The 11787-nt window shown below is 41.7% G+C and overlaps 1 protein-coding gene across 1 annotated transcript in view; it reads left to right on the top strand.

Annotated features, from left to right (window-relative positions):
* Positions 1-2856: 2856 nt before the first annotated feature.
* Positions 2857-11787, top strand: part of LOC144537044 (cadherin-18) — a 72905-nt gene continuing 63974 nt past the window's right edge. Inside the window, exon 1 of the mRNA XM_078280459.1 lies at positions 2857-3087. Within this exon, the coding sequence (XP_078136585.1) occupies positions 2857-3087 (231 nt within the window). The remainder of the gene's footprint in view (positions 3088-11787) is intronic.

Below are 11787 nucleotides of genomic sequence, written 5' to 3'. Positions count from 1 at the left end.
ACCGCGCTGAGGCACCCAGCCTGCTCTGACGCATGACCTCACAGAGCCATATAAGTCACCACGCAGACATCCTTTTAATAGCACTATGACTCCTCAAGTCTAAACTTAGTATTGTCTGCATAATGGCTGGAATACTACACTACATTCTTGTTGCCTGTTTGTACTTTTTCAGTCAGGGAGGGTAAAGTGAAGAAATAATAAAAGTTAACATGTGTCTAAGTTCAACAAAACAAGTCACTTCAAGGCCCTGAGTAAATGCAATCACTAATAATGACTTTCTATACCATAAATATAAACAATTAGTAATAATGACTTCCTGGATTATATGATCAATCAGTTTTAATAACTTTCTTTCTATGTAATGGAATGTTTCAATTTGACTTCAGTGTACTCATAGTACAGATAAAGGGTTAACACAGCACAGAGGGAGATCATCCAATGAGAATTTTCAGAGAGGAAAGTTACAAGAGATGACGCCATCTGAACTATTGAACTTTGTCCAGAAAGAGGATGTGCGACGAGAGGTGTGGGAGAGGCGCGGGGATCAGGGAAGCTCCTTGACAGATGATAAACATGCCAGTCAAATATTAAAGGAACATACATCATATCTTTGCTTTTAGTTTGAACTTTTAAAGGGGTGATAGAATGATTATATAGGGTATTTCACACTGTTCCTTAAGGTCTCCTAATAGGGTATGTAACATTGGTTGGGCTGAAATTGTCCCAGGTTTAATTATATGGGTCCTTATGCATCCCTGTGGAATGTCTCTACTTGGAACGACAGCTTTTCTTCCAAATATGGTATGCTCATGAATAATTAGATGTGCTGCAAGCTGATTGGTTGCACACACACAGACACAGAGCCGCCCGCAGCACGCACACATATACACAGCGCTGCCCGGCACACAGCACACACACACACACACACACACACACACACACACACACACACACACACACACACACACACACACACACACACACACACACTGTCTGTTACCGAATGTACAGACAGACATGTCCCGGGCGCGAGCAGCGGCTGCAGTGCGGCTAAAATATCTCCAGCTGGCTTTAAACTTCATTTCTGCTCCAACGCATAAACTCATCAACTAATGTTACTGTACAACGCACCAGATACACAGTTTAGTTACAGTTTCATCCTCCAGTGTGTCACGCACACACACACACACACACACACACACACACCAATGCAAAGTTTTGACACTTTCATTACAACTAGTGTTGTTGTAACGTTACCCTTGGGACAAAAAAACTCCACTTCCAGAGTCTCAGCGCGGGGACATTTAGCGGAGAGTGAAGCCCTGCAGGCACGTCGTCTGCGCCGCTGTTTTTCTCCCGCTCCATTGTCCGATATCTACTCATTTTAAACACTTTTCTCCGAGCCAGTATTCTGTTGTACAGCCTGGAACACTGCATTTATGGCCGTGGTTCATTTTCAATATCCTTGAAAAACTTCCAAACTTTCTTCTTTCTAAAGTACACGGCGCAGCTCGTGTGTGAGATCCTGACAGAGCTCCAGCTCATATAGCGGGTCTGTGAAGGTGGAGAGGCCGGCCGGGAAACCCAGCATGTCACGGCAGATTGTGGAGCTTCTCAAGTCCAACACAGTCATACCAAATTTGCAATTAGCCATACATTTTCATAAAACGGCCCATATTTGAGCTCTACATAGTTGACTTCTCGCATAAAAAAGTATCAGAAGTGAATGTAGTAATGAAATAGCAGGCAAACAATGTATAACATTTCTGAGATCTGCGCGACCTAGATTAAGAAGACTAGCTGATCGCAGGTCATTGGTGTATGTGAATGTTGGGGCGTGACAAAGGTAGAGACTAGAGCCAAATAAAGTAGAGCCACAGAGTTGACGTCAACTATGAGCTTTGTTGAGATTAGCCCGTTTTCAGCAGCAGTTTCAAATTGTGAGATTTGATAGGAAAGGGATGTCAATGGGACTTTGAGGTTCTATGTATGCCTATTTTACCCACCGAACTGTCGTAATTCAACTATGACAAGGTAAACTTGGTTTTGCATTCAATCACCCCTTTAACCAGTTTTGCCACATTTAATACAACAATTAAAAACTAGGCATATCATGTTTCAAGGAGAATCCCTCCCCTCAGGAGACGTCTGGAAAAGCCATTTGACGCACAAAACAGACCTGACACCTGCCGGAACCAATGAGAGAAGAACGCGCCCGAGTAGAATAGTATTTAAACTGTTTAGACAAAGGATTCGGGCCTCAGTTTGCAGAGCTTTAAGAGCGAAGTAAACTGTTGCCCACAGCTGTGTATTCCTGTACCCTTTTTCTGCCTTATTGCTTGGAAATAAATCTTGAACAGAAGGAAAGAAGTTGTAGACTTTTTTATCTGAAGTTGGAGTGACTTTTTTTTACCTTCTTCTCAACAAACGAACATGCTGACAGTATTAGTGGACATTTAGCGTCTAATATCCATCAAATTCATCTCTAACTCTGTGTTTCTCTTTCCCCTCCTCTCTCTCCCAGGAAATCCAGAATGGCTTTCAGGATTAACCTCTGCACTTGGTAGAACTACCCAGAAGTTCACGTCCGTTTGCACAGCATCTCACAGCCTGGAAAATTCCATAATGTAAATGTATCTTGCTTGTTTTTTTTTTTCTCCATTAAACCTTTCGCTTTGGGCCATGAACCTTAGAGGATCTACCGCGACCGCTATTTCCTTAGTTTGGATATAGATTTCTCTTTTGCCTTGACTATTGCACAGGCCTGGAGCGGTGGCAAGTTGTGGCGGCGGCGGTGGTGGGAGGACCTTACCACCTTGGAACACAGGGATAACTTTTACAAAAGCACGCGCCACCATGAGGATATCAACCACCTCCTGTCTCTGTCCCTTTCTGGTCTGCCTCTGTTTCATCCAGAGGTGCTACGGGGCGAGCCACCACGTCCCTGCCAAAGTGCCCTCCAAGAACCAGACCAAACTGGCCAACGGGGAGACGGAGGTGCACCACAGGCCCAAGCGTGGCTGGATCTGGAACCAGTTCTTTGTTTTAGAAGAACACTTGGGACCAGATGCACAGTATGTGGGAAAGGTAGGACGTTTTATTGAACTGTACAAAACAAAGACATCTTTTTATCCCAGGGAACTTGCTTTTGAACAGCTTACTTGGCATTTTTCTCTCCCCGCGTGTTTATTGAGAAATGGGTTACAGCAGGAGCAAGCTGTTCTATTGAGGTAGATCGCCACGTCGGCATTGTACACGCTCTTTTTTTCTGATGTGGAAATTCAGGGCTCATTTGTTGAAGGTGTGTGTTTCTTCTGTCTTTACAATGTCGGACCGAATACCTGTCATGATAATATCTAAAGAATATATTATTCTTTGTAATCAAGGAGTGCCTCTCCGCATGTCTGCCACTCGGGGAAGCCAGCTTTGCAAGAGTGGATTATGTTTGAAAGTGAGAATAGCCCTCTACAATAAGCTATCTTTGAACTGAAATATCAGATTGGGTGTCTCTGTGGGAAATGAACCCAAATTTGATCTCTTGGTGGGAAATGAGTACAGTAGTGCAATGGGGTTATAGTAAGCCAGGGTGCCTCATAGTTGGAACATTTTATGAAGGTAATTTCAAAGTGACGGATGTCCCTTACAGTGGAAAAGATATTGGTGGGTATTTTTTTCTATGCCTGGGCGTAGGGTACGATGTATCCCTGTTGTTGGTGGTGATTTTTCTGTTAGCTCCACCATAAGCCACAGGGAGCTGGTTAAGTCCTCTGCTTGCAGATTGCCTGTCCTTATCTTCTGAAATGTTAAAATGTGTTTCTCCGCTGCAGTGATCATTATTCTAGGCACTCAGGCACAAACTAATCCCCTCAACTGCACTCCTAGAGAAAGAGAATGAGAAAGTCACAACGCTCCTCTGACTGCACATATGTCTGTATTTCAACAGTGGTATACCATTTGAAGGCAAAATTAAAGAAAATAGGGATGACATGCTTGGAAAAAAACTTTTGAAAGGGGAAAAAAACAACAACAGTAAATATAACTTTCTGCCTCAAATGTCTGTTCATTGAATAAACCTGGGTGTTTTAATCACACATGTCCTTGCGAAGCTCAAAGCAGAAGAAAGGTTATTTATTGGTGAAACATGTTTTTCCTAATATTATTTGACGCATGAATGAACCATAAAATCCCACAGTGCCAAAAAAAAACAACCCCTCAGCATGTACGTATTAGACAATAACAAAGATATTTTGCAGCATATTCAAAGCGTCAGTTTGTCGATGCACAAACTGCACAAAAACATGGTTAATCATTTTAGACGTTAAATTTGTCCACTGCTGGGAACTTCTTGATTGTTTGGTTTGCTGGTTGGTTGGCTGATGTAGTTCTACAGTACTCCTACCTCAAGGGTGTTATTGTTGTCTGTCTGTGTGTGCGTGTGCGTGCGTGCATGCGTGTGTGGCGGTTGCCGCTGATGAACGCAAAATAAACATAAACAGCTAATCCTGGATGATAATAAAGCACTGAGAAGACACAAACATTATTATTCAATTTGACATGCATGTTTAAAGAGATGAGGTCTCCAGATGGTTAGCACAAAAACACATTTAATTATGTGGGTTGGGACCGGTGTGCTGTGTCCTAATGTGACCAAGAGACAGACTGACCCTTAATTAGACGAAGACAGGGGAGGAGGAGGAGGAGGAGGAGGACGAGGATTAATGCAGTCGACACATACCGCGCTGTATTGTGTTTTTTTCGTCCTCCCTTTGCTTGATTATAAACTGGACATTACCGAGCAGCAAATGAGCAGTTCCACTACAGGGACTTGCCAACACAGTCTTTGTCGATAATTACTTTCATCAAAAAATGTAAAGTTTTGAAAGAGACGTTTCATGATAAGATGCCATGGAATATTGCACACAGACATGGTGTATTAATTATTGCGTGGTCAACATGAAAAAAGCAGATGTGTGCTAAAAAACATTTGCAAGGTCAAACATTAATACAAGCATACCATAATGTAAGACCTGGCCTTGGCAGTTGGTAATGTTGTGTGTACTTTTTACTACTCTCACATAGAGGATAGCGTAGAGTGACTTCTGGGAATAAGTGAAGCGTCTGTCAAGAACATTTTTAATCCCCCTGAGGTATCCCATAATCCCCAATGACACCTTTCTGGGGGGCTGATACTTTTGGGAAATGACAGCTTTGTGCATGAGTGAGACACAAATGTTTGGTAGGGGACAGGGCTTGTCCAGATACGAGACGGGAGACAACCCACTCTCCCATTGGGAGGTTTGAATGGCTTCATGTCAATCAGCTCAGTGTGGTGCTTTGAAGTAGTCGGGCAGGTTACAGACTGGATGGTAATTTTTAGAAGACGACGCAAATCCCAAAACCCTGAATGAATATGAACTAGGGGTGTTGAAATGAATTATTTCATTGCATCGATGCAGTGACAGACCATAACTGATTATTGCGTGACGATGTTACTTGTTGATTTTCCGATTGCTGCTTTTTGCGTTTTTGCCTTTTGTCCGTGTTAAGACTCCGTTACATTCAGGAACATTCATGTCTTTTTTGAGAGCAGATACAATAAAAAGGGGAGTTCATATATATCTTGAATTTGTTGATGAAAACCATGTGTTGTGTAGCAATATATAATAATATTGAGGAGGTGACGCATTGAATATGATGATATGATATTGAATCGATTTGAATGGAGACCAGTGAAGATTCACACCCCTAATATGAACTGCAGTGAACTGTCTGCTGTAACTTAGTTGGAGGATGTAGCGCAGCTGTTGGATGAAAAGAAATAGATCCTTGGTTAGAAATCCTTGAGTGGAACCATCATTGGGTGTCTGGCCCACATATACAATAAACATACAATAAATAATGTGAGGTTTGACAGAATAGGTGCTTCAGCCCAGACTAGGAGGGATACCCCTTGTCTTATCTTGTCTTAATTTGAGCAACCTCTAAGAAAGATGCCTAAATGTTTTATTCATACATCTAAAAATATATTGTGCTGTGACAGAATCAGGCAACTGTCTTGTTGTGTGTGTAGTAATGGCTCGACAGTGGGAAGAAGAAAAAAAATGAGTCTTTACACAAAATTGGTTTTCACCCACTTTTTGCAACGCAGGAAACAAGTGCGTGCAGATTGTAATGTTTTCAGTGTTAAAGCAGTGAGGTGTTACATGAAATAACAAGGAAAATTTCACAGCCAATGTCACATTATTACTCTGCATTGTTGGAAAGAGAAACATCCTGAAAATCGCTGAAATGTTATTTATCAACCACAGAGACACTTTTATGGGATGCATATGTGGGTGCGGAAGTGCCTCAATGTTTGTGTGTGTGGTAGTGCTACAACTAAAGCTTTTTCATTATTGAGTACCCTTTTATTACTGTTTTTTTTTTTTTTAAATAATACAATGTACAAATGTACCAACATGTACATTCAGTAAGAGTTGTGTGTGCATGTGTGGCTTAGAGATAGCCATTGATTTTCCTCAGCTGTGTTTAAGGCAATTTGGATCAACAGTCTTTGTTTGGAATGGCTAATATTTATCTGGTCGGGCATAGAAATACACCTGCAGTGTTGTGTCCTTGATACGGTGACACTTTCACCCAACATGAAAGAAATTTAGCTAACCCTGTGAATGACAGTTCATTCCATTGATTCAACAATTGCAGAAAGTAACACAAGCATATGTCTGTGCAGCCATGTATAATATTCTAAGTGCTTTCCCCTGTCCTCTGGCTGAAACGTTCAAACATATTAGCACCATTAAGACACTTGAGACTAAAGCCATGTGCCCTCCCTCACTGCCAGAGCACCAGGCAAAAACCTCATGCTTTTTAAAGCTCATCTGCTGACGGATTCATTTCTGTCTCATTCTGATATCAATTTTTAGAAGCAGAGCCATTAAATGAGTGTCAGAATTGCTTCCGGGAGTCTAATAATCTCATTATTGTACATCAAGAAGTCAACCATCCTGCTGGGAAGACAACGATTCATTCTGTTTCTCCCCGCAGATGTCAAAACAGAGGACAACTATTAGGGCGGATCTCCGTGATGTGCATCTGAGGCACGTCTTTAGCACGCCCCTCATCACTGTCTCTTGATGTATGGTTATTAGGCGAGTGCTCCATCATCAGGGTTTACTGTGACTGTTGCAAATCAATCGAAGAGAAGGGGGCGCTCGGAGGAGTTGATTGGGAGGGAGCATGGTCAAAATGTGGTGATAATCAGACAATCAAGCACACCCACATACAAAGTGATTAAGTCCTCTTGAGTGAAGCATAAGAGCCGAGATTTAATCAAAAACGAACCCACCCCCCCATCCATTAATTGCAATATGAAGCCAAAGCACTGATCATAAGCTAGGGCACACAGCCTGCTCATTTCTCCTTCTCTTCATCCCCCCCGCCCCCTCCCTGCTCCCCTCACCATGCACATTGTTGATGGAATAAATGCTCCACATCCTGACTCCAACCTTCAACTCCCATTTCCGCATCAGCAAGGGCCTGCTTTCAATATCAAAGCGATGCAGTTTTAATGAATCTTTCTGGAAACAACATGAAGTTAATGTTGCTACTGTTTGTCCAGTCTGATTACATGAGTTGTGAAATCACAACAAAGAACACACAGATAAACAAAGATGTTGAGCTTGCAGTGATGCATGCGCAGCCATTTGGTGCGTCTGTACAAATGTGCGGTGCCCTGGTGCAGCCCGTAGGCCCTTTTAGCTATGTCATAAAGGTGATGTCTCACTGAAAGTCTAACTCGCTGGGAAATCGATTATAAATGAGCATGGGATCAATCAGCTGAAATGTAGCCACCATTTTGACATATTGTATGCTTTGTGCCTGCTATTTAATCGTGGATTTCATATAATTATCACATCCAGTTTTATTTCGTACTCATTCCATTCCAGCCAATTATTCTGCTGAACAAATATAGAGCTGACTGGCCACATGATGCTGCATTAATCAGCCAAAATGCTTAGAAGTGGCTGCTTTTCAAACAGACATAACTCATGTCCCATTTCAGGTAGATTCAAGAAAACTACTTAAGCATCAGCAGAGGATACGGTCTATTAAGTGCCATCCTGATACATTACGAATTGCTACACAGCTTGATCTTCCATGTATTTTTCTCCTCTACTTCTTCTCTCTTCTGTACCAGCTTTGTCCTTTTTGATTGTAGAGATCCTAGTAATGTATGTGCCTGGTTGGATTGCATTATCGCTGAATGCCATTTGTCTTGGCTTGGTCCTATTCAGTGTAGAGATCCACATAATGTATGTGTCTAGCTACCCTTGTTCGCTCTCAGCTTGTATAAAATGATGTGGCTTTACTGCTGTCATGTCCACTCATTATGGACTGTGGGGAACAAGAACAAGAAGAATACCTCTATGGTGCAGGCAGAAAAGGAACATGTGGAATTGTGGCTAGGTCTAAACCGAGACTGAATCCTGTGATTGTGCATGCTGGTCTATTGGCCCAGAAATGAAGCATTTGAATCTTCCTTTATCTGCTATGGGTGAACAGGTTCCAGTGTTTCCTCTATGTTGATAGCATAGTGGCGGTCCGCCACGGTAAAATTTCCAGCGTCACGCTGTCAGAAATAGGGCAGACGCACAACAGGGTTTCTGCTATGTACACCACGCACCACCGCTCCATCAGCTGTTTATGAAAAGTCATAAACTCGTAGAGCCGTCTGCTCTACTGAACTCAAGCAACTGTCATCCGCTCTCTCTCCCCCTAGGGTGAGCAGAGCATCTGGAACAGTGACAGGGCGTCATCACTCGCAAAGTTATGGCAACCAAATAAACAACAGGGCGAGTACTACTTCACTCAATAAGTGATAAACAGCGACGAAAGCCGCGACATGAAATCCGCACTCACGCCCGTGAAATATGACAGCTACAGTTTATTGGAAAATAGCATTGTGATGAATTTACTGTCCCGGACCCCAATTTAATCAGACCCCAGATGAGACAAGAAGCTAACGTTAGCCACGCTGCTGTGACGGCCCCTCTGCCTCTGACTCGCCGCTGCAGGAGTCTGTGTGTATTCCTCCGACACGCTGTAGTAACGTTACTGATTTAAAACCTTTTTCCAGGTTAGTGGGGGTGCATACCGCTCAAAACCAACATGAAAAATGTAGCTAGTAATGTTCACTCAGCGTTTTGTTTTGTTGTTAAACTGTGTGTATCACCCTATGGTACCGTCTATTTGCTGGATGGTTTCAAGGTAACGGTCGGTAGCTTACATTAGCAGATAAGCCCGTACTCTGATCGTTTTTTCAATGAATATTGTAATTTTAGTTAAACCAGCAAAAAAAAGTCATGCACTGACGTATTTAAAAATCTACATATCACATTAAATACAACGAATTGGTACTAGATCCAGCCTTATAATCTACTTATTATTTCATAAACAATGTCTCATGACTTTCAATGAAGATTTAAAAAAGAAATTAACTCATGCAATAGATAGATAGATGTAATATATGTAAATGTGGTTATTGATTCATAGGCCTGTGTTGTTATTGAGTCAATTAAAAGAGTAAAAATTATATCACAGTAATAGTGATTTTAAAGGTCCTATGACATGCTGCTTTTTGGATGCTTTTATATAGGCCTTAGTGGTCCCCTAATACTGTATCTGAAGTCTCTTTTATATAGGCCTTAGTGGTCCCCTAATACTGTATCTGAAGTCTCTTTTATATAGACCTTAGTGGTCCCCTAATACTGTATCTGAAGTCTCTTTTATATAGGCCTTAGTGGTCCCCTAATACTGTATCTGAAGTCTCTTTTATATAGGCCTTAGTGGTCCCCTAATACTGTATCTGAAGTCTCTTTTATATAGACCTTAGTGGTCCCCCTAATACTGTATCTGAAGTCTCTTTTATATAGGCCTTAGTGGTCCCCTAATACTGTATCTGACGTCTCTTTTATATAGACCTTAGTGGTCCCCTAATACTGTATCTGAAGTCTCTTTTATATAGGCCTTAGTGGTCCCCTAATACTGTATCTGAAGTCTCTTTTATATAGACCTTAGTGGTCCCCTAATACTGTATCTGAAGTCTCTTTTATATAGGCCTTAGTGGTCCCCTAATACTGTATCTGACGTCTCTTTTATATAGACCTTAGTGGTCCCCTAATACTGTATCTGAAGTCTCTTTTATATAGACCTTAGTGGTCCCCTAATACTGTATCTGAAGTCTCTTTTATATAGGCCTTAGTGGTCCCCTAATACTGTATCTGAAGTCTCTTTTATATAGACCTTAGTGGTCCCCTAATACTGTATGTGAAGTATCTTTTATATAGACCTTAGTGGTCCCCTAATACTGTATCTGAAGTCTCTTTTATATAGACCTTAGTGGTCCCCTAATACTGTATCTGAAGTCTCTTTTATATAGACCTTAGTGGTCCCCTAATACTGTATCTGAAGTCTCTTTCCCGAAATTCAGCCTTGGTGCAGAATTACAGCCACTAGAGCCAGTCCCACAATGAGCTTTGCTTAGGACGTGCCATTTCTTTGTCTGCAGCTTTAAATGCTATTGAGGAGGAGAGAGGGGGGCAAGGCTTCGCTCGTTTGCAAGCCATGATGTCTCTCTCTCTCTCATGGGCGGGCCAAATTCTCTGGGCGGGCAAAGCAGAGAAAGGGGAGGTAACCTTTCCCCTTATGACGACCTATAGGGAAGATTGCAGATCGGGCCATCTGATCTTTTATTTTCTCAAAAGGCAGAGCAGGATACCCAGAGCTTGGTTTACACCTATCGCCATTTCTAGCCACTGGGGGACCATAGGCAGGCTATGGAAACTCATATCAATGTTAAAAAAACTCATAAAGTAAAAATGTTTATGCCATGGGACCTTTAAGTGGGCTGATTCTTTATGAGGTGAAAAGATTAGTTGATGATCAATTTGTAAATCAGAGACAACATTAATTGCTTAGCATTCTGATAATTGTGTAGGTCATACAGGTGCTGCTCACAGCTTTTCTTTTTATTCATCATTGCAATCTCCACTCTGTGCTCTAGGAAGTCATAATTTGTGACTTAATTTTGAATTAACTCTGACAGACAAAATTACTGACTAAATAACTATAATTATAGGTTACAGCTCTAGTTTGATTACATTTGTGACCCATTAACATTTTATGTTATTATTTTATCTAGCATTACTATACAAGTAAAACACAACTATTTACTGTTTAGAGAATTGCTTTCCTCCTCAAATGTCTTCTCCCCTTAGCTGACATAGACACCTGATAAATGGTACGACAGGGCCAAAAGTAGACTCTGAGCACCACTAAGCTTGTGAACACAAACAGTTTAAGGCTGTTCTCGACAATGAGTATACAGAGCCCAACCAGTGAAAGCACGTAGCTTTTTGACAAAAGAAAGTGAAGAGACTTTTTCTCTCAGGTTGCTCCTCTGGGCATATGATGAAATTATAAGCGAGGTTTTCCTTGAGATTGGAGTGTTTTTTTCTCCAGCGACTTTAGAGCTCCAATATCTGATGATCCCTTTAAACTCCTCAGAAATGCATTGCCAGCTGCCAGCCGTCAGCCACATGCCAGTCATCTGTTCCACTAGGCTTTAATAAAGTCACCCATAGAGACAGAGAGCTAAACACAATCCCTTGTTTTGATGCCCTGTGGAGGAAAAGGATTCCTCTAAGTCCTTGCAGGGAGACGACAAAAACAAACAACAAGGTTGCAGGGGTCAGAATTTCATCTTACTCATGATGTCTCGCTGCACTG

The sequence above is a fragment of the Sander vitreus genome, chromosome 22, assembly GCF_031162955.1.
Source record: "Sander vitreus isolate 19-12246 chromosome 22, sanVit1, whole genome shotgun sequence".
Taxonomy (NCBI): Eukaryota; Metazoa; Chordata; class Actinopteri; order Perciformes; family Percidae; genus Sander; species Sander vitreus.
Note: the sequence above shows the minus strand (reverse complement) of the source record. Positions and strands in the feature narration are given on the sequence as shown.